Below are 23836 nucleotides of genomic sequence, written 5' to 3'. Positions count from 1 at the left end.
CAGAAAATTAAGAATCCACGTGGCAAGAGGAAAGGAAAGTTGTTTTCTTATATACAAAACTAGTAGGTTATCGGCTGTGCTAAGCACAGCCTAGGCCCCCTATAATCTGTTGTCATATATTTCTATATAAGACCAATCAAGTATGCAGCTAACAATATGAGACTAAACAAAACAAAAAAATCATTAGCATTGCAAAAGATAAGAGAAGATGACAAAAGATTGAAAAGTAGTTTCACAAATAGCTTAATATCTTCAAGTTCAAATTAGTCTTACAGAGACAGGAGATGACTTGCTAAATACTTAATATAAAGTACAATCATAGGCTGCAATTACAAAAGATCACATATTGAGATCCATTAAGGTGCACAAAAGAACAATTTCTTAATGGATATCAATATTATGTCAAAAGATGCAAGATTAGATATGTAGCTGTAAAGTGCTTTAACATTAGCAAAATCAGCAATTCAAAAGGCTTCAAGGAAGTTCAGAGTTCATTATCACGCTGCCTCTTCAAGGGACTTCCAGGTGCATTGGTAGACAGCGAGGTAGGTGTATTAGCTTCAGCAGAATTCAAACCAAATCCGGGAGGCACAGTTCCAAAAACCAAGGCCCTCTTTGCTGTGGTCACTGTAGGCAGCACTTCGTTTGCAGCAGCAGACGATTCAGCGATGGTATCAAGCACTTTTTTGGTTGATGGACTGAAAAATTCATTTTTCGTGGTAGGCTGCAGGACAGTTGCATGAATGTCTGGAATTTTTTCATTCGTTTCTGCAGTTGTGATGGCCATTGGAATGTGAACTGATTCCTCAGTAGTGTATGCCTTGACAATATTATATTTGCCTTCCTTCTGGCCTTGATAATCTGACTCATAGTAGCGAATGAAACAAACAATCGCATGCTTTCTGATTGCAGATGATAGTTCAGCAGAAAAGTTAAGCTCCTGGATTTTTTTGTTTTAAAGTATAAATAATTAGTAATGATATTCAAATTCTGAGTAACTTCATGTTGTGTAAATAGAAGTGGATCCCAAGCATAAGTTATGAAAGGAAACAAAACATATTATACCCAAGACATTATGGAATTACTGTGAAAGATGGCAAAAGCAAATAATCTTTTGTTTCCTACAATCATGACACTTTTACATGGTGAGAGCAGCATTCATACCCAAGAAAAGGAGCATAAGAATCAGATTATTCGATAGTTATTACCATTGGACCTCAATGAACTAAATAAAACTCTCACTTTTTTTTCTATTCGGGTAAAGGCCTAAAAAGGCCGAAATCTTTTGCGTTCATTTGGCCCATTAATATAGACCAACAAAAGCACATTTTGAAGGAGAGATGTTCCAGTTGTTGTATCAACGGAAAGTGACTTGGTGAAAAGAAGGCAGAACTATTTGACTCATTATGGACATGCAGTTCCTATTCGATTGAGATTGGATCTGTAATGCGAAGAATGGCCAATTATCTAATTGTCCAATCGTGCACAAACTCTAATAGTATTAAATATACAGTTGCAATTGTGCAAAAAAATTCTATTTACTTATTTACCTAAAACTTATCAAATCTGGCAAAGAAGGGGCTGGAAGAGGTAATTTGATATCTCATTTATAGGATAGCTCAATTGGATTCAAATCTCAGAACGTTATCTAGGAAAATGGACACATTGACAGCTATCACTGTTTTTTCCTGAATATCACCACTCCTTCTTTTGCTTTATGGGTTTCTTACAACTAAATTCCTAATAAATTAGGCTCACACAACAGTAAGAATTTGACAGTTTGTGGCTTCAGTAACTAATAGAAAAGGGTACAAGCATGAGAGTTCAAATTAGCAGGCAAACGAACTGGCTGAGCATCACACACAAAAAGAACCAAAAAATGGAAAACAAAGATGAAACTGGCCATTCGAGCAGAAATATAGCCCACATGGTATAGGAAAAGTCAGCAGAAATATAGGAAATTATAATTGGCAGCAGATATATAGGCACATGAAGCTCATCGCACATGAAGCACATTAAGCAAGATGCATTAAGTTGGTAGTTGTATTATCATGCAAGAGCTAAACTTGTAGCAGTTTTTTTTTTGCCAAGATTGTTAGCTCACCTCAGTATGAGCTTCCCAGAGTTGAAGTGCTGTAAATGGGATAAGCTTTTCAGCATCAGGGCCAAAGATAACAGTATTTATGGAGCCCGTACCATCATCAACAGCAATTCCAACTCGGGTCCTATTACACATTGGAAACAAAATATTATATTCTAATTCATTAAAAGAGAGGGAAACTTAATTCGGTAATTACCTTGCTACAACTTTGCTCTCTTCTTTGCAAGATGGGCATCTCATAACCCATCCTACGTCAACATTGATAGCCTTTTGGCAGTTCTCACATGCTTCAAACCAGAATTTTTGTTGTCCAGGGGACAAACTGATTTTTCCTGTTATCCAAGCTGTTTTCATCTAATAGATGTTTTTGTGAACAGAAAGAAGAGTATCTGAGTTTTGCATTAATTTGGATGGCTAAAAGATATAGATCAGGTTATAAATCAAAAAGGAAGTTACATCTTTGAGTGTGTTAAATGCATTGGCTACACTGATTATGTCGTCAGCACTTGGAGGTGGCAGCAGCTTAGATGAATCTTTGTATGCCATTTGTTGTATCAATTCTGCAATTTCTTCTTTATTTGCATTATACCTATCCAAGAAATTAATGCAACAGAGACTATAATTTATCAAAAGGATCTAGAAAAGTTTAACTAAAATGATCAAAGAATATGCGTACCATTCTTTGAGTGCATTTGCTTCAGAAGAGGGAGGATTAATCAGAAGGCCACTCCCAGGCTTGGTTGTCAGAGATAAGTCTGATAATAAAAGCAATAGTTATCATTAAGTAATAGAGCAATTTAAAAGACAGTGATAGGCTGAGTTATTCTAACTGGATGACTATCATTGAAGTATAAGCTGTTAAAAGTATATTAACTTCACTTACAATTAAAAGTTGTGATTTTCAGCTTCATGCCAATGATAACGTTGGCATTCCCAATACTGTTTGCAAGCTGTGTTCCCTGATTTTGTTCGAACTCATTCCAAAGAGTAAGAAGCATTGGCTTTTTCCTTTACAAAGAAGAGGAAAAATGGGGAAAAATGTGAATGGAACAGTTTTATGCATTGAATAGGAATATTAAAAGTAAGGTCTATATAACTTACTCTTTATTCACAACAATGAAGTCTCTTGTTGTACACCCGTTATTCTGTTCCTTTGTCGCAAATGCAGTGACAACAACAGCTTGTAAATCTTAGTACAAACCAAAAGAGAAGAGGTTAGCTGTGTTTCAATAGCTAAAGGAAATATGAAAGTGAATTTATATTTCAAACAGTAAAGCATAGATATAACTTACTCTGAACGTTCTCCGTGTCTGCAAATCTAAAAAGGTCTTCAAATTTGGTGAATTCAAAAGTGCATGGTAGCATTGGTGGATTTGGCTCAACATACTCTTCAACTAATGTCTTGTTATGAAGCACCCATGAGAACTGATAGTCACTAACTTTATACTTTGCATCCTGTTTTTTGACAGTCCCACCAGTGATATAGTATCGCTTGAATGGTTGCAGCAGATTAGCAAAATAACGAATGTCGTTTCCATAAATGACAGCTGAAACCATAGTCCCCTGTTCACAGAAAGAACCAAGATGAGCAATACTAACCAAAAGGCTGAAGTACAACACTCGAGGCGAGAAACATACAACAGCAAGTATGCAGAGGTTTTTTTTTTTTTTTTGAAGGAGGGAGAGGGGGAAGAAAACATATAACAGCAATGTTTGAGTTGCAAGAAGCAAATCACTAAGAATAACCAGAGACATATATGAAGGAAAATGGTAGAAAAACCAGAACAGGATTTGACAATAGATTGCTATCAATTAATGTTATCAAGAGACTGCTATCGTTTGCCTCAATTTTCCTTAAAGGGAAAAAAAGTATTTCAGATCCAGGGATATGTAACAGGAGAAAACGCGGGACTCTTCGAAAGCATTGAAGTAGCAAAAATCTAAAACGCTTTCTGTATAGATACTTTAGCAGCTATTGGTCACGTTAGTAGCAACTACATCTTTTTTCAACCTTGTGGTGTTTAGTTCACCCAATTTATTAAGAGGATTACGAGACCAATTGTCCTCTACTTGTACAATGTGTTTAATAAAGTAAACTGAATCTAAGATTTTCGGGTTCAAAGAAAGTACCATATGTATTAGCAATTGACAAGCAAAAAAGGGCAACAAAACTAACATGCAAAAACTTGGATATACAGAGCCTATGTCTATAATCTATGCTCTAATGCTCCCATTCATTTTTTCCCTTTTTTTTGTGGCCCAAATGCATTGCAGGTGCTGTTGCCTATATCTATAAGTTGAACTAACGAAGTAATCAGGGTACTCTTTGAACTTTTCCTTATTTGTGAGTTGCTTTCCCTCCTATATATTTTCAATATTGGCAAATACTGTCTGCTGTGCTTTGGTACGGGAGTTTGTCCTTCCTAATGAAACCTAACCACAATATAAATAGTCTAATGACCTGCAAAACTCGAGAGATAGATTAAATTACTGCATTTAGAACATTTAAGTATTTTGGCAGCAGTGATACTTTGACCAAATTGGCTTCGTAATTTAAGTTTGATTCTTGTCTGTATAGGAGAAGATGGAGAGTTTGAAGGGATTGGGTGAATATCTCTTTCCTTCTTAATGTTTTATGACAGAAATGAGATGATGCACCTAACTGATTTAGATCAGAATCAGCATTTTGTAGTCGCAATACCTACCTTTTTTTTCCCTTTTGTTTTACATCCTTTGTTGGATTTTTAAAAACGTGTTCACAGTAGTAGTGAACACGTTGCAAAAGCCAGTAGATTGGACCAAAGTTCCTCGACCTATGAAATTAGGGAAACTGAAAAATGAAATGAGTAGATTGGACTAAAATTCCTCTACCTATGGAATTAGAGAAACTGAAAAAAAGAGATGCAATGATTGTTGAACCAAATCCTTTCCTATCATCACCATCTATTTGATTAGAGAAAAGTGATAAATGAGAATAAAATAAATTCACCTATTGCTGATCTTCATCTGCCGTGAAAATCCAACAAAAAAATCAACACTATAGTCCAACCAAAAAGAAGAAAAAACAAATGTTCAAAGCAAAAAGGAAATAACAAAAAATTGTACTTCCATATGAAATTGTACATACCGAATCAAGAGGGAAAAAAAAGGCAAAACCAGAATGAGCGAAGGTTAGAGCGAGAGTGTGATTACAGAAAGAGACGTGCAAATATAGATAAAAGGTAAGGGATAAAATTTTCCTGGAAATCAGGACAGATTAGGTGCGATTAAAAAGGGAAGATGAGATGGAAGTACTCCTATCAAAGATCAAAGTCTTCAAAAACATCCAGCCAAAGAAGCAAAACACGGAAAAACAGGGATAAGATGGCTGGTATGCTGACTTGGTATAGGCTGCACGGCTACACATTCAATTCTATCAAAAAAAAAAAGTAGCCAGAATGGAAATGAGATGGTTTTGGGGTATTAGAGCTGTGTTTTCCTTTTTTGCTATAAATCATTTCCGTAAGTCTTCTGTACTTTGTTTTAGTCATTGAATGCACATTGAGGCACTCAAATGCATCCAAGCTGTAACATTTTCAAATCACTATATATGATCTCCCATACAGAAAGTTATACTGATTAGACATATATCATTGGTTAATTATAAACCTTGTAATATTATAGGGTAGAATCATGTAAGTTAAATCAGAATTTCACTATAGTCACTTTGCAAGCATTGGTATTTTAAGTTCCAACGGAACAATATTACCCAAGAAACATAAAAAGAAAGCAATATTAAAAAGTAATCGGCCTGAAATTAAATTGCACAGAGGATAATTAATAATCTGGACATGTTGATGATTTAGGAAATGTTAAATTGCTAAAATTAGTTTCAGCTTATATTACCTCAGAATCTGTTAACACGAGACGCTGAAATCTGATAGGCGGTGATCCGTTACTGGTTAACACATGCGATTTCTCCACAACTTGCACAAGCACTGTCCACCTTCTCATCTTGTCGTGGACTTCATGCACTGATAGACATCTCCTTGCCATTGTTATCTATAATATAAATAAGAAAGACACATAATCAGTTTGTAAGTTAAAAGAGAAGAAATTCTGGAACATTCAAGAAAACTGGAACTGAATCCTAAAACAACATAATTACTTGGCAGCTATGCGAGAAGTTTCAAGAACTTCTCTAAATACAATATTTTTTGCCTGGTCTGTTCTAGGCTTGTCAAAAAATGGAGGTTTAATGAGCACTTTCACTTGAGAAGCAGTTCTTGCTCGCGATAATGCAACATAGAGCTGCCCGTGGGAAAACACTGGTTCCTTCAAATAGATACCAACATAATCAAGCGTTTGTCCTTGAGCTTTGTTTATTGTCATGGCAAAGCATAAGCGAATTGGAAACTGAGTCCTTGTATATGGAATAGGATATTGTTCATCAGTTGGAGGTTGTAAGGGAATTCTATGGATGAAGACATCTTTGCCAGCAAAATCTCCTACAGCTATTTGAGCATGAATGACATGTTTGCTCAAACTTTTACAAATTAATCTTGTTCCATTGCAAAGACCCTCAGTAGGGTCGAGGTTTCTAAGCAATATCACAGGAACACCAGGTTTCAAGATTAGTTTATAGGGTGGAAGGCCACTGGGAGATAAGGAGTTTAAAAAATCTTCATATTGAACTTGGTTGTTTGGATTCAAAGCTCGATCGAAACTCAGATATTCTACTGCTGTACCTGGAAATTTATCAATTAAGATATCATTCACTTCATCCACAAAATGATTCTTTGTGGTGAGGATTGCTCGATTTAATGGCAAGGCAGGATTTTCGGATCTATAATGAATGTGAGGATAAACCACATCTATCAGATCATGTAGTGATGCATTCTGTGAACCGTTGCTAACCAAAATAGAAGAAGGCAGGTGTATGAGACTGTCATCTTCAGCTTGGTTAGTGCCATCACCTACCCTTAATAAGTAATCAGTGAATGAGGGATCAAATCGAGCCCTCATGTTTTGTGTGAGCTCTAATTTTTCAAGAGCTGGCCAGATAGGGGAATTAATCAAAGAAGCAGCAATGGTTTCAGATTGGCTTCCCTTACGAACCACTGGTAAGGTTTGCCTGAAATCACCCCCAAGAACAATTACTTTCCCACCAAAGATCTTATCTGAATTCATAAGATCTCTAAGAAAATCATTTAAAGCTTCAATCGCAGATCTCTTGCACATTGGAGCCTCATCCCAAATAATTAATTTGCATTCCTTAATCATACTTGCCAAACTGCTTTGTTTACTAATTTTGCATGCTCTGCCCTCTGAGGTATCAATTGGTATTTTAAACCGAGAGTGAGCGGTTCTACCTCCAGGCAGTATTGATGCAGCAATACCTGATGTGGCTGTCGCTAATGCTATATAGCCCTTTGATCTAATATCAGCTAACAACGCTCTATAAAGAAAAGATTTTCCAGTTCCACCAGGGCCATCAACAAAAAATGCACCACTCTTATTTTCATAAACTCTTTTAGATATAGCTTCAAATGCATGCCTTTGGTTCTGATTAAGCAAAGAAATCGCATTTAAGTCCTCTTCAAGAACTCTTATGCTTTTTTCAGCCAATACATCTCTTGTTTGGTTGTCTACATCTGAGAATGAGAAATTATTAGGAAGTAAGCCAAATGAAGCTATATTTTTTCCCATTGACTGTAGAAAACCATTTATTTGCTCTAAAACTTTTCGTTTGATTTCTCTAGGAGACAATTCAGTATTTCTCATGAAATCTTCGGACATGACAGACTCAAATTTTGTCCATAGCTGTTTGGGGTCATTAGGACTGGAATAAACTAATAGCGTAGCAAAAAGTCGTCTCATTTCATAAGGCATATGAAAGAGAGACGCTTCTTGTAGACAAAATTCCTGGCTATTATCATCCTCAAGTAGGCCACGCAAGAGAGCAGCCTCACGAAAGGTGGTAACTTGCACTCCATTGTGAGTCATTAAGTCTTCAAAAGACTTTGGAGCACGAACTTTAGACAAAAGAAGTCTAAGGTAATATCTTTCTCCCTCAGATGGATGAGCTGTATTTATTCGGCCTATAGAATCTCCCCTATCTCTAATTTTCCAGCGTTTTTCATCAGCTAACCAGACAAAATGGTCTGGAAATTGAGCGTATGTGCAATTTAGTTCTTGTGCAACTGAATCTGTTCTATTCATATAGAAAAATTCAGTCAACATTGTCTTCCTATTTCTTGGATTTTTGACTATGTTATTTAAATTTTCATGCTTCTTGAAGTGAATTGGCTGAAAATTTGGAAGATGCAATTGAAGGTGAATGATAGCTGGTTTAATTTCTCTCATGGAAAATCGAAATAGTCTCCAAACAGCTTCAGGTGGGGAAACCCACCGAGCTGCCTGATATTGCTGAATTTCATCAATCTGATTGTTTGGATTATCAGAATTGATATGGAAACTGATTCGATCATGTCCTTTGCAGATATACTTGTAAATATATTTGACAGCCTGAATTGTTGAGCAGATCTCAACATTAATGTGGCAATTGAACTTAGCAAGTAAATATGCATTATGAGGAACAACCCATGTATTATCAAGTTTTTGTTTTCTGACTTTAATTTTAACACCATTGTTTCTTCTTCGGTATTTTGGATAGGAATCTAGCGTCTGAATTGTCTGCTCAGAAAACTCTTTTGGATAAGAATTTTTGCAGCAGCCATGCTTAGTCATGCAAACATTTGATGGGTTCAACACACCACAAGGGCCGTGCATCATGTGTTTTTTAACCATTCTATACAGGTGCGGATATTTTGTTTTATCTGGAATTTCTGCACTGACAATTTTATCATATTCATCAGGGATAAACATTTTGTGCTGAGGCTTTAAGATTAAAAGAAAATGAACATGTGGCAGGCCTCTTTTTTGAAATTCTATCACATATGTATAGGCTGCCACTTCTCCAAAAATATTTTTCTTCAAAAGTTCATTCTTTAATTCTTCTAGTTTTGCACGAAAGACCCTTACAACCAAATCTGGTCGATTTTGGGCTTCCTCTGTCGGCAGTAAATGTTCTTTTATTTCCGGCCAATTGGGATTGCAAGTCATGGTCAAGAATATATCCGGCTTGCCAAATTTTTGGACCAAAGTCATTGCATCTATGTATTTTCTTCTCATATTTCTAGGTCCTCCAATAAAGCTAGCTGGTAAAAATACTTTTTGACCGACATTGGCTGCCTGGACTTCACCAGTACCTATTGAGTCTACTATACCTTGTAAGAACTCTTTTCTAAATTCTTCTTGCTGGGTTCTCAAATAATCTAATCTTTGTGATTCAAGTTTAACATACATATCAACAACGTATTGCTGAAATAGCCTACCAAAGTGCAATAAAAAAGATTCATCATCATTTCTCATTTGTAATTTATAGGCATAGTATTCACGGATGGAAACGAAATCAGGATCGCCGTCTATTCCTGCCATTACTGGTTGAAAGAATTTAGAAAAAAGGTTGATGAGGCTGGCATGCTAAAATTAATAGAATACAGGTGAAAAAGATTTATTCTACTTACAGTCTTGTTCCATTTGTATTAACTCTTCAGCAGTAGAAGCATTCATTGGAGAAATAGAAATTTGAGCATCCCTTTTCCTAGTTTTTTTTTTGTGCACATTTTTGCCTTGTTTCTTAATTCCTTGATGCCAACCAGATTCACCAAAAGGAAGCAAAAGAGGGTACTGGAGAGGGTCATAACAGCCATAGTAATATTGGATATTGTGTGAATGGCCACCATGGGTGTACACTCGAATATCTCGACGGCTTGTTTCTCCATTTTCTTCTCCCTCTACCCATAAAGCAGCAACTTGGGACACTGTAGGCTTATTGAATACTCTTTGGTCTAAACCAGGGTGTGTTCGTAAAACAATGCGATAAGTATCAAGGTTATGAACCTCTCTCAAGCCGCGAAAGAATCTAGCATAGGGATTTTGCTGCATGAGATTCATGGTTTTTTGGAGAATACTCTCAGTTAATCTTGGGTAGGCATCTAAGCGATTTGCTAATTCATTTTCACTGTCATGAAAATAGAACTGTAAATTTTTTGAGGTCTCTAAATCATTGATGAAATGATAGACCTGACCTTGCACTTTAAAAGTATAAATGCCTTTATTTCTCTTAGCCAAATTTTTATCACATTTTACTCCAAAGGAAGTGAAAGCAAATGTGTTATTAATTGTTCTAATACAGGTCCTAAACAGTTGAGCTTCCTCAGATGATGACGTAAGGAGTTCTTTTAGAACAGTTGGGATTGAATTGCTAGCTAAAATAACATCCCCATTAGAACAACAAAAATTTGCTGTTTCATGAGCAAATTTTTTTGCACTACAATGGGGACAGTTGCGTTGGCGAGGAAGCAGATCAGCAGCAGTAGGAATGTGATTTAAGACCTCCCGACCTATTTTTGGCGTTCTTGCTATAATCGACAAGGAAAAGATATCTAGTTATTCATTTTGTGCAATGCAGGGAAGCAGAAATTAAAAAACTAAAGCTAGTAAGACATTAAAAAGTTTACAAAACCTGCACGCCTTCTCTTAGGCTTTACTTGGTTTGATTGGAGTATGCCTCTATCTATTCCTTCAGTGTTTGCTACCGAAACTGGATAGAATATGGTATAAGTTAAACAAAAGCGCTAAGGGGTGTAGTAGGTTAAAAGTCTATGTTTATGCGAAAGGCTTATCTAAGGTTAAAATTTTTTCATGGTACACTAAAGGGCTGGAAAACACTGTTTGTAAAAGGATGATCATTCCAGTAGCCAGGTGAATTGTTCTAAATGTGAAAAATTAACGAAAAATGTATAAAATTAATTTTATAGTTTATAGAATGATAAGTTAGAGTAATTAATTTAATTCTAAGATTGAAGGCATAGGAAGCTGGAATTTATAAAAAAAGGCTTTAAAAGGCAAAACGAGTTTAAAATAAAATCACATAATATTTTTAATGTTACGGACCTATTTTGGTTGACAGTGAAGAGAAGGCATATACTTTTTCAAAAGTTTAAAATGGTTAACTTGGAAAATATGCCGAAATTAGTGAAAATAATGATATGAGCTGGTTTGACTTTAATAGCATATTAATGGAGGGGATTAAGGCAAGCACCTGTAGATTCATATTGAATTGATTCTGATTGCACAGTATCCACTGCAGGGATGACAACAACTGAAGGAAGAGGAAGTTGAGGTTTGGCAGGTGAACTTTTAGATGTCTTTTTTTCTTGGCACCTTTTATGTTTTAGTATCTCAGATCTTTGCCTTCTATTATTTGCTGCAACAGGATTTTTTGTTGCCAAGAGTTCAGATGGCGCATTGACAATTGAATGCACCATATTTGAACTTGCAAACAGCAAAGTAGCTGGGTTCACAGGATGAGGCATACCAGACTCAATAGGGTAAGTCACAAACCTAGAGCAGCTAGCATTTTCAGCTTCTATTTGCTCTGTTTCATGCATACAATGCATCTGAGATATATCAGGTTCTAATGTAAGATGATCCTCTTTGTTATAGGCTATACTGGAAGGCTCAAGTGCTGCAAATCTAAATGACATATTCATGGATGTTTCTGTGTCATTTGAATTGGCAGGCAGGATAGAATGGACGTTCGGGCGTCTAAGAAGAAATGGCTGATGTGATTCCAGAGATATGGAGTGAAGCAAGCCATCTCTCTGGGATTTTTTGCTTCTATATCCCATATTTTTTTGGCTTCCATTATTTCTTATAGCAAGAAATTGATTTTGTAGAAATGGAAGTGATCTACTCATAGATAGTTGGCTGTTATTTGCCCTTATAGGAAGCAAGTGAGGAACATTAATTACAGTTGAGGGTCCCGAGCCACGAAGTCGCGACAGCCTATCTAACCGTTTTTGCCTCCATCTTTGAATAGCTTGTTTTCTATAACTAATTTTATCCATATTTTTGAGTCACCTCAAATGGAGGAAAACCAGTAGCATTTCAGAAGCCTCGTTTGTGACAAAATATAAGAAAAGAAGGATGCTAGTCCATGAAGGCAGATATGATAAAATAGCTAATGGAACTTCTCTAATGTAATGACTGACTATCAGATATCTCAATCACAATTTAGTCAATCATATAATTGCTCTATATTATACGGTTGTTTGTATACTCTTACGCAAACAATATTAAACAATCAAATAAACAGAAAGCAACTACAGAATAAATGTAAAACCAACTGGACATACGACTAAGCAGAGGTTAAAGGAGTTGAGCATATAGAGCCACCAAAGTCTAATAGCAAAAGCATAAAAAAACATGAACTAAGGAGACAATACAGCTAACAACAGGTTTTTTTGTGTGAAAGTCAGGCTGAAGCATTAGGCATACCTGGTAACAGCAACGATAAATCAGATAGGGAAATGCAAAAAGCTTTGCACCTAGGATGAGGTGTAGATTATCCAGGCAACAAAACACAGGAAAAAAGAAATATCAGGGAAAGAACATAGACAAAAGGGGGCAAAGAAAAACAGTAAATGATAATGCTTGCATTAGTTTGCTATATGAGCTGTTGAGCTATAAAGTTGTAATCAGTTAACGGTAACAAAAGTTTTCAAGTTTACATATCACCCTTCCATGATTCACAAAGAAATTGAAGTTTTCATTCCAAAATTACTTGTACAATCAGTTTAGATACATTAAGATGTTCCAAGTATGGGTTATAAGTTGATGATGTCTGGGAACTGGGATTAGCATCCATTACTGTAATTTATTTAAATTGCTGATAAAATGATAATTGTCCATGCCCCCATATTAAGTGGTAATTCTGGAGAGGGGAAAAAAGATAAGTTACTAAAGAAATATGGAAAATAAGAACAGAAAACAAATAGAGAGCAGCTTCAAAGTTAGAGAAGGTATCAATTAATGAAGTCCAGTTATAAAGATAAGAAAATGTACTTTACTCTCCAAGGCACAGAAACAAGTTTGAAAAGTACATTAAAGTATGTTCATTACACCAAAGGAGATCAAAATCAGAAATGTGTATTGCAGCTTTATGACCTTAAGAAATCCATTTAGTCCACAAAGGCAAGACCGACTCCCATAAGTGGCACTTTCACCTTTGTCAAATACACGAATGATTAAAAGCAGCCAACTCCTCAATGCAAGAACTACATCCTACTGCAATTTGTTTTCTTCCCGATTCAGCTCGAATGGTAGTCAAATTAATGCTATTAGGGGACCCAATGATACATCTAGATAAGATTAACATATATATTTACACATACTTCTGCAATTTCAAGCAAAAAAATAGAGTGTATATACTTGGGATAAAACAGGCACAATAACCTAAGATGTTGAACTGATAGGCATATAAATGAGTGAATGAGCTTTGAGTAAAAAGACTACAATGAATAACAGACGAAGAATGGCCTACATACAATATCCTTTAAAAATAACCACTGAGCTTTTCATTGCCCCAGACAAGTCTAGCCTAAACGAAACAGCAAACAAGGAACACACTAAGTAAGCAATTAGAAACAAGAAGTACAAAGTCTTAAGCTGCTTAACCAATAGGCATTTAGATCACTAAAAAAGGTTGGCCAGCTTAATGTTATCTTAAAAATAGATAAGCACTCCCATTCCTCATTTAGAACAACAACAGGTCACATATAGCAGACATGTGTATTGTAAGAAAAACTAACTTAGAGTCTGTATAGCTTCATTGTGATTAAAGACCAGAGCATCAGTACCAGGAGGTTGGAAATGACTTTGGTGCATAAAATCTGTTATTGATGTCCATCACTACAATCTTTTTTCTAGTGTGTATATAGCAATTTGACTATTTGATAGAATACTCATTATATGCAAACCAATAGGACAGCTCAGTTACCTAGAATAACATCAGCAAATGGGTGAACAGCTTTTAATTCTGAGCAATAATTTGTTATTTAGTCTATTCATTATATGCAAACCAATAGGACACTCATTATATGCCAAAAAAAATCTAAGCTTGAGATAATCAAGCTGTCATAGACATAATGAATGCCTGTTGTCTAATATGACTTGACATTTTCAAGAGCTTTTGCTTACTCTAACTACCTTAAGATTATACATTAGAGTCAAGCTGAAATCTTAGCTAAAATTTTAATGGCAGATTAGTGTTTGCGTTGAAGCTTTGGGTCAAACTGTGAAAATGATTCCAGGAAGAGAAGCTATTGATTTCCCACAGAAAGTTTGAAACACTGCATTTATTTGTGTTGAAATATATAGGAGTCAAATGGAGAATTTTAAAGTTGAAAAACCTAATAAAATCATCAGAAAATGTTAGTGTATGATGGAGCAGTTAACCCTATCGAATATTAGTAGTGAAAATGAAGTCAAGATTCAAAAATGATATCCAGAAAAGCTAAAAATTCAAGAGTCTAATAAGAAGCCGACAACATTGTACCAAACAACATAAGCAAGAAAGACACAAGGCCATTTTATGTTTGACAGTTTACATGGAACGTGGATACGCATATTTTCAACTTGATAATTGAGTAGCAATACTTTTTTATTGTATTTGCACAAAAACAGTTTTATGGAAAAAAATTTTAAAATAGTTAAGAGCCATAAAAATTTAAAAATAGTTTTAGAAAAAGACCACAGTAGATTATATCAACTATCCGCAAAGCACCAAGCAAGTTTTATTGATTCCCAATTTTTTGGCAAAGCTAATTAAAATATATATAATTATATACTACAAAAAAGAATAAAATTGGATGATTACCATGATAATGAACATTTGCAATAAATTCAGAATTTTCTCATTGTATTTATAGAATCGGAATTCATCAGGAAAAATTTGAAAGCTTGCAAGGTTCCATCGAGTGTATTGGAAATAATTAAAATGTGTCTTTTCTATTCTTTAGTTCGTACAAAAATCTAAGCAGAGTAATTGACCCTTGAAGCTCAGTTACTCTTCCAAGTTTGTCCATCCATATGTACTTCTTGTGAATGTTATTAAATTTCAAATATTGTTAATATTGAACTTGTTACAGAAGGCTATGGTAATGACAAGTACAATAGTGCTTTGGATAGAAAAGTTATGATTTCTAGACCACATTAAATAACTTTGGACACAATATTATGCTCAAATAACTGTTCTTAGGCAACAATATGAGATTTACGTCACCCATCAATTTCTCTTGTACACAGGCTTACCCAAACAAGGGGTTCAACCTGATGTCCTTTGTGTTGATTTATAGCATGCATATGCTCTTCACAAGGGAAATAGTGAACTTGGTACTTCAACCTTTAAAGCTGGCCAGCTTGAATTAATTGGAACTTCAATCTTTAAAGCTGGCCAGATTGAATTAACTACGGCACAGTTTAAGGGCAGAATATGATAAAGATAGCATACAATCAACTATTCCACACAACCTATAATTCATCCTTTACAACCCAATATTCACCATTTAAACTGTTACCCAGCAATATTTTTGTAAGCCCATGTCTATAAGAAAGATTTTTAATCAAATATTTCAAATTAACAAAATCACCTGCTCAAATAAGCAATCGTTTGTTTCATAAAGGATGACACAAAACAAATAGCACCAATAAACTTAAAATAAATGAAGCAGAAACTGAAGGAAAACTACTAAAAAGAAAAGGGAAAGGTGAAATTCCACTTATGAAAATACAGGCACTTAAATAAAGAAAAGATGGTGATAGATTGAAGGAAAACAACAAACTGACCTCCAAGCTAAAAGATTCCTCGAAGGAACCGCAGCAAAAGGAACCTATGAATCGAAACATATGTGTATATTAGAATTTATTACTGTGCGAGCTATTCATAAGAGGAAAATTTGGCAAAAAAAAGGGGGAGTTTTTTTCTCACCAGAGAGACTCCAAAGAACAAGGCGTAAAGGCTCGGAGGCTTCTTCTTGCAGTCCACAAGGCAGCGAAGCCAGCACGATGCACTGATAAATACGTCCATCCCATTTTTTTTGATTTCGTCAGCCACTGGAAAAGGTACAGGCTAAGTGAATAGGAAACCTATTTCTTATTTCTTATCATAACTGGAATAAGAGAAAAATCACATCCAAGCAGATATTTCTAATCGTAATCATACGGATGATGAAGGTTGAATAGAAAGCATAATTTGGGCGGAAAATTGAATACCAAAGCTGATCAGAATAGAATGGCATACCTAACAAAAAGTTCCCCATTTCACTCCTTTGAAGTACAATTATCACGTGAGGCTCCAACAATTCGGCAACATGAAACGAAATTGATACAGAAACGGGTTAATTGGATATTAGAGAAAGAGGGAAAAACGGGCAGTGTAAGCAAAGCAGTTCACCTGCGCCCAATTCTCCTGCTCTCAAGTACAAAGACCACGTGAATGACCAGCATATCGAGCGCCTGCAGGAGTAGCAGTTGACCTGCTGGCTTAAAGAAGGCAGTCACAAAACCCATCGCCCAAATCATGGAATTGGGTTGTTGAAGAGGGTTGTTGACTGATGGGTTTGGTAGCACAGGCGGCTGGAAGCGGGCTTGCTCAGGATAGGCAATTAGGGAAAGAGACAGAGCAATGGCAAAAGAAGAAAAGGAATAGAAGACTTGAAGAGTGGTGATGACCTGAAGGGTTCGGTCGCACAGCCGGTTGGGATTGGACTGCTCAGAATAGCTGTGCTGAATTTTGCTCAGAATAGGCGCGTGGTAGACAGAGCAGGAAAAGGCTTCAGTGCAATTTGAGGAAAGAACGGTGCAATAGCAAAAGAATGAAAAGAAATAGACAAGAGAAGCTTTAGATAATTTGCAAGAAATACTCAATCTTGCCACTTGTCAGAAAATTAAGAATCCACGTGGCAAGAGGAAAGGAAAGTTGTTTTCTTATATACAAGGTAGAAATGTACTTTACTCTCCAAGGCACAGAAACAAGTTTGAAAAGTACATTAAAGTATGTTCATTACACCAAAGGAGATCAAAATCAGAAATGTGTATTGCAGCTTTATGACCTTAAGAAATCCATTTAGTCCACAAAGGCAAGACCGACTCCCATAAGTGGCACTTTCACCTTTGTCAAATACACGAATGATTAAAAGCAGCCAACTCCTCAATGCAAGAACTACATCCTACTGCAATTTGTTTTCTTCCCGATTCAGCTCGAATGGTAGTCAAATTAATGCTATTAGGGGACCCAATGATACATCTAGATAAGATTAACATATATATTTACACATACTTCTGCAATTTCAAGCAAAAAAATAGAGTGTATATACTTGGGATAAAACAGGCACAATAACCTAAGATGTTGAACTGATAGGCATATAAATGAGTGAATGAGCTTTGAGTAAAAAGACTACAATGAATAACAGACGAAGAATGGCCTACATACAATATCCTTTAAAAATAACCATTGAGCTTTTCATTGCCCCAGACAAGTCTAGCCTAAACGAAACAGCAAACAAGGAACACACTAAGTAAGCAATTAGAAACAAGAAGTACAAAGTCTTAAGCTGCTTAACCAATAGGCATTTAGATCACTAAAAAAGGTTGGCCAGCTTAATGTTATCTTAAAAATAGATAAGCACTCCCATTCCTCATTTAGAACAACAACAGGTCACATATAGCAGACATGTGTATTGTAAGAAAAACTAACTTAGAGTCTGTATAGCTTCATTGTGATTAAAGACCAGAGCATCAGTACCAGGAGGTTGGAAATGACTTTGGTGCATAAAATCTGTTATTGATGTCCATCACTACAATCTTTTTTCTAGTGTGTATATAGCAATTTGACTATTTGATAGAATACTCATTATATGCAAACCAATAGGACAGCTCAGTTACCTAGAATAACATCAGCAAATGGGTGAACAGCTTTTAATTCTGAGCAATAATTTGTTATTTAGTCTATTCATTATATGCAAACCAATAGGACACTCATTATATGCCAAAAAAAATCTAAGCTTGAGATAATCAAGCTGTCATAGACATAATGAATGCCTGTTGTCTAATATGACTTGACATTTTCAAGAGCTTTTGCTTACTCTAACTACCTTAAGATTATACATTAGAGTCAAGCTGAAATCTTAGCTAAAATTTTAATGGCAGATTAGTGTTTGCGTTGAAGCTTTGGGTCAAACTGTGAAAATGATTCCAGGAAGAGAAGCTATTGATTTCCCACAGAAAGTTTGAAACACTGCATTTATTTGTGTTGAAATATATAGGAGTCAAATGGAGAATTTTAAAGTTGAAAAACCTAATAAAATCATCAGAAAATGTTAGTGTATGATGGAGCAGTTAACCCTATCGAATATTAGTAGTGAAAATGAAGTCAAGATTCAAAAATGATATCCAGAAAAGCTAAAAATTCAAGAGTCTAATAAGAAGCCGACAACATTGTACCAAACAACATAAGCAAGAAAGACACAAGGCCATTTTATGTTTGACAGTTTACATGGAACGTGGATACGCATATTTTCAACTTGATAATTGAGTAGCAATACTTTTTTATTGTATTTGCACAAAAACAGTTTTATGGAAAAAAATTTTAAAATAGTTAAGAGCCATAAAAATTTAAAAATAGTTTTAGAAAAAGACCACAGTAGATTATATCAACTATCCGCAAAGCACCAAGCAAGTTTTATTGATTCCCAATTTTTTGGCAAAGCTAATTAAAATATATATAATTATATACTACAAAAAAGAATAAAATTGGATGATTACCATGATAATGAACATTTGCAATAAATTCAGAATTTTCTCATTGTATTTATAGAATCGGAATTCATCAGGAAAAATTTGAAAGCTTGCAAGGTTCCATCGAGTGTATTGGAAATAATTAAAATGTGTCTTTTCTATTCTTTAGTTCGTACAAAAATCTAAGCAGAGTAATTGACCCTTGAAGCTCAGTTACTCTTCCAAGTTTGTCCATCCATATGTACTTCTTGTGAATGTTATTAAATTTCAAATATTGTTAATATTGAACTTGTTACAGAAGGCTATGGTAATGACAAGTACAATAGTGCTTTGGATAGAAAAGTTATGATTTCTAGACCACATTAAATAACTTTGGACACAATATTATGCTCAAATAACTGTTCTTAGGCAACAATATGAGATTTACGTCACCCATCAATTTCTCTTGTACACAGGCTTACCCAAACAAGGGGTTCAACCTGATGTCCTTTGTGTTGATTTATAGCATGCATATGCTCTTCACAAGGGAAATAGTGAACTTGGTACTTCAACCTTTAAAGCTGGCCAGCTTGAATTAATTGGAACTTCAATCTTTAAAGCTGGCCAGATTGAATTAACTACGGCACAGTTTAAGGGCAGAATATGATAAAGATAGCATACAATCAACTATTCCACACAACCTATAATTCATCCTTTACAACCCAATATTCACCATTTAAACTGTTACCCAGCAATATTTTTGTAAGCCCATGTCTATAAGAAAGATTTTTAATCAAATATTTCAAATTAACAAAATCACCTGCTCAAATAAGCAATCGTTTGTTTCATAAAGGATGACACAAAACAAATAGCACCAATAAACTTAAAATAAATGAAGCAGAAACTGAAGGAAAACTACTAAAAAGAAAAGGGAAAGGTGAAATTCCACTTATGAAAATACAGGCACTTAAATAAAGAAAAGATGGTGATAGATTGAAGGAAAACAACAAACTGACCTCCAAGCTAAAAGATTCCTCGAAGGAACCGCAGCAAAAGGAACCTATGAATCGAAACATATGTGTATATTAGAATTTATTACTGTGCGAGCTATTCATAAGAGGAAAATTTGGCAAAAAAAAGGGGGAGTTTTTTTCTCACCAGAGAGACTCCAAAGAACAAGGCGTAAAGGCTCGGAGGCTTCTTCTTGCAGTCCACAAGGCAGCGAAGCCAGCACGATGCACTGATAAATACGTCCATCCCATTTTTTTTGATTTCGTCAGCCACTGGAAAAGGTACAGGCTAAGTGAATAGGAAACCTATTTCTTATTTCTTATCATAACTGGAATAAGAGAAAAATCACATCCAAGCAGATATTTCTAATCGTAATCATACGGATGATGAAGGTTGAATAGAAAGCATAATTTGGGCGGAAAATTGAATACCAAAGCTGATCAGAATAGAATGGCATACCTAACAAAAAGTTCCCCATTTCACTCCTTTGAAGTACAATTATCACGTGAGGCTCCAACAATTCGGCAACATGAAACGAAATTGATACAGAAACGGGTTAATTGGATATTAGAGAAAGAGGGAAAAACGGGCAGTGTAAGCAAAGCAGTTCACCTGCGCCCAATTCTCCTGCTCTCAAGTACAAAGACCACGTGAATGACCAGCATATCGAGCGCCTGCAGGAGTAGCAGTTGACCTGCTGGCTTAAAGAAGGCAGTCACAAAACCCATCGCCCAAATCATGGAATTGGGTTGTTGAAGAGGGTTGTTGACTGATGGGTTTGGTAGCACAGGCGGCTGGAAGCGGGCTTGCTCAGGATAGGCAATTAGGGAAAGAGACAGAGCAATGGCAAAAGAAGAAAAGGAATAGAAGACTTGAAGAGTGGTGATGACCTGAAGGGTTCGGTCGCACAGCCGGTTGGGATTGGACTGCTCAGAATAGCTGTGCTGAATTTTGCTCAGAATAGGCGCGTGGTAGACAGAGCAGGAAAAGGCTTCAGTGCAATTTGAGGAAAGAACGGTGCAATAGCAAAAGAATGAAAAGAAATAGACAAGAGAAGCTTTAGATAATTTGCAAGAAATACTCAATCTTGCCACTTGTCAGAAAATTAAGAATCCACGTGGCAAGAGGAAAGGAAAGTTGTTTTCTTATATACAAGGTAGAAATGTACTTTACTCTCCAAGGCACAGAAACAAGTTTGAAAAGTACATTAAAGTATGTTCATTACACCAAAGGAGATCAAAATCAGAAATGTGTATTGCAGCTTTATGACCTTAAGAAATCCATTTAGTCCACAAAGGCAAGACCGACTCCCATAAGTGGCACTTTCACCTTTGTCAAATACACGAATGATTAAAAGCAGCCAACTCCTCAATGCAAGAACTACATCCTACTGCAATTTGTTTTCTTCCCGATTCAGCTCGAATGGTAGTCAAATTAATGCTATTAGGGGACCCAATGATACATCTAGATAAGATTAACATATATATTTACACATACTTCTGCAATTTCAAGCAAAAAAATAGAGTGTATATACTTGGGATAAAACAGGCACAATAACCTAAGATGTTGAACTGATAGGCATATAAATGAGTGAATGAGCTTTGAGTAAAAAGACTACAATGAATAACAGACGAAGAATGGCCTACATACAATATCCTTTAAAAATAACCATTGAGCTTTTCATTGCCCCAGACAAGTCTAGCCTAAACGAAACAGCAAACAAGGAACACACTAAGTAAGCAATTAGAAACAAGAAGTACAAAGTCTTAAGCTGCTTAACCAATAGGCATTTAGATCACTAAAAAAGGTTGGCCAGCTTAATGTTATCTTAAAAATAGATAAGCACTCCCATTCCTCATTTAGAACAACAACAGGTCACATATAGCAGACATGTGTATTGTAAGAAAAACTAACTTAGAGTCTGTATAGCTTCATTGTGATTAAAGACCAGAGCATCAGTACCAGGAGGTTGGAAATGACTTTGGTGCATAAAATCTGTTATTGATGTCCATCACTACAATCTTTTTTCTAGTGTGTATATAGCAATTTGACTATTTGATAGAATACTCATTATATGCAAACCAATAGGACAGCTCAGTTACCTAGAATAACATCAGCAAATGGGTGAACAGCTTTTAATTCTGAGCAATAATTTGTTATTTAGTCTATTCATTATATGCAAACCAATAGGACACTCATTATATGCCAAAAAAAATCTAAGCTTGAGATAATCAAGCTGTCATAGACATAATGAATGCCTGTTGTCTAATATGACTTGACATTTTCAAGAGCTTTTGCTTACTCTAACTACCTTAAGATTATACATTAGAGTCAAGCTGAAATCTTAGCTAAAATTTTAATGGCAGATTAGTGTTTGCGTTGAAGCTTTGGGTCAAACTGTGAAAATGATTCCAGGAAGAGAAGCTATTGATTTCCCACAGAAAGTTTGAAACACTGCATTTATTTGTGTTGAAATATATAGGAGTCAAATGGAGAATTTTAAAGTTGAAAAACCTAATAAAATCATCAGAAAATGTTAGTGTATGATGGAGCAGTTAACCCTATCGAATATTAGTAGTGAAAATGAAGTCAAGATTCAAAAATGATATCCAGAAAAGCTAAAAATTCAAGAGTCTAATAAGAAGCCGACAACATTGTACCAAACAACATAAGCAAGAAAGACACAAGGCCATTTTATGTTTGACAGTTTACATGGAACGTGGATACGCATATTTTCAACTTGATAATTGAGTAGCAATACTTTTTTATTGTATTTGCACAAAAACAGTTTTATGGAAAAAAATTTTAAAATAGTTAAGAGCCATAAAAATTTAAAAATAGTTTTAGAAAAAGACCACAGTAGATTATATCAACTATCCGCAAAGCACCAAGCAAGTTTTATTGATTCCCAATTTTTTGGCAAAGCTAATTAAAATATATATAATTATATACTACAAAAAAGAATAAAATTGGATGATTACCATGATAATGAACATTTGCAATAAATTCAGAATTTTCTCATTGTATTTATAGAATCGGAATTCATCAGGAAAAATTTGAAAGCTTGCAAGGTTCCATCGAGTGTATTGGAAATAATTAAAATGTGTCTTTTCTATTCTTTAGTTCGTACAAAAATCTAAGCAGAGTAATTGACCCTTGAAGCTCAGTTACTCTTCCAAGTTTGTCCATCCATATGTACTTCTTGTGAATGTTATTAAATTTCAAATATTGTTAATATTGAACTTGTTACAGAAGGCTATGGTAATGACAAGTACAATAGTGCTTTGGATAGAAAAGTTATGATTTCTAGACCACATTAAATAACTTTGGACACAATATTATGCTCAAATAACTGTTCTTAGGCAACAATATGAGATTTACGTCACCCATCAATTTCTCTTGTACACAGGCTTACCCAAACAAGGGGTTCAACCTGATGTCCTTTGTGTTGATTTATAGCATGCATATGCTCTTCACAAGGGAAATAGTGAACTTGGTACTTCAACCTTTAAAGCTGGCCAGCTTGAATTAATTGGAACTTCAATCTTTAAAGCTGGCCAGATTGAATTAACTACGGCACAGTTTAAGGGCAGAATATGATAAAGATAGCATACAATCAACTATTCCACACAACCTATAATTCATCCTTTACAACCCAATATTCACCATTTAAACTGTTACCCAGCAATATTTTTGTAAGCCCATGTCTATAAGAAAGATTTTTAATCAAATATTTCAAATTAACAAAATCACCTGCTCAAATAAGCAATCGTTTGTTTCATAAAGGATGACACAAAACAAATAGCACCAATAAACTTAAAATAAATGAAGCAGAAACTGAAGGAAAACTACTAAAAAGAAAAGGGAAAGGTGAAATTCCACTTATGAAAATACAGGCACTTAAATAAAGAAAAGATGGTGATAGATTGAAGGAAAACAACAAACTGACCTCCAAGCTAAAAGATTCCTCGAAGGAACCGCAGCAAAAGGAACCTATGAATCGAAACATATGTGTATATTAGAATTTATTACTGTGCGAGCTATTCATAAGAGGAAAATTTG

General features: G+C 35.3%; 2 protein-coding genes across 38 annotated transcripts in view; both read right to left on the bottom strand.

Annotated features, from left to right (window-relative positions):
- LOC113741293 (replication protein A 70 kDa DNA-binding subunit B-like) overlaps positions 1–23836 on the bottom strand; it is a 78124-nt gene that overhangs the window by 33645 nt on the left and 20643 nt on the right. For 28 of the 37 annotated variants that reach the window (XM_072046878.1, XM_072046880.1, XM_072046881.1 and 25 more), the window contains 5 exons: positions 20234–23767; positions 19922–20046; positions 16290–19823; positions 15978–16102; positions 15836–15879 (listed from right to left, as the gene is read on the bottom strand). Coding sequence is in view for 2 of the 37 variants with exons in the window: in XM_072046879.1 (XP_071902980.1) it covers positions 485–940; positions 2105–2225; positions 2298–2455; positions 2558–2690; positions 2778–2856; positions 2985–3109; positions 3203–3290; positions 3394–3664; positions 5987–6136 (1581 nt within the window). In the remaining 35 variants the exon portion in view is untranslated. Of the gene's footprint in view, positions 1–207; positions 941–2104; positions 2226–2297; positions 2456–2557; positions 2691–2777; positions 2857–2984; positions 3110–3202; positions 3291–3393; positions 3665–5986; positions 6143–12487; positions 12538–15835; positions 15880–15977; positions 16103–16289; positions 19824–19921; positions 20047–20233; positions 23768–23836 lie in introns of those variants that run through there. The other 9 variants (XM_072046879.1, XM_072046882.1, XM_072046875.1 and 6 more) reach the window with 9 other exon arrangements.
- On the bottom strand, positions 6245–9580 carry LOC113742372 (uncharacterized). The gene has a single exon (XM_072046770.1). It carries the CDS (start codon positions 9578–9580, stop codon positions 6245–6247), a length of 3336 nt encoding a protein of 1111 aa, XP_071902871.1.

Source organism: Coffea arabica, chromosome 4e, assembly GCF_036785885.1.
Source record: "Coffea arabica cultivar ET-39 chromosome 4e, Coffea Arabica ET-39 HiFi, whole genome shotgun sequence".
Classification (NCBI taxonomy): domain Eukaryota; kingdom Viridiplantae; phylum Streptophyta; class Magnoliopsida; order Gentianales; family Rubiaceae; genus Coffea; species Coffea arabica.
The sequence above is the reverse complement of the archived record's forward strand: the minus strand, read 5'-3'. Positions and strand labels throughout refer to the sequence as shown.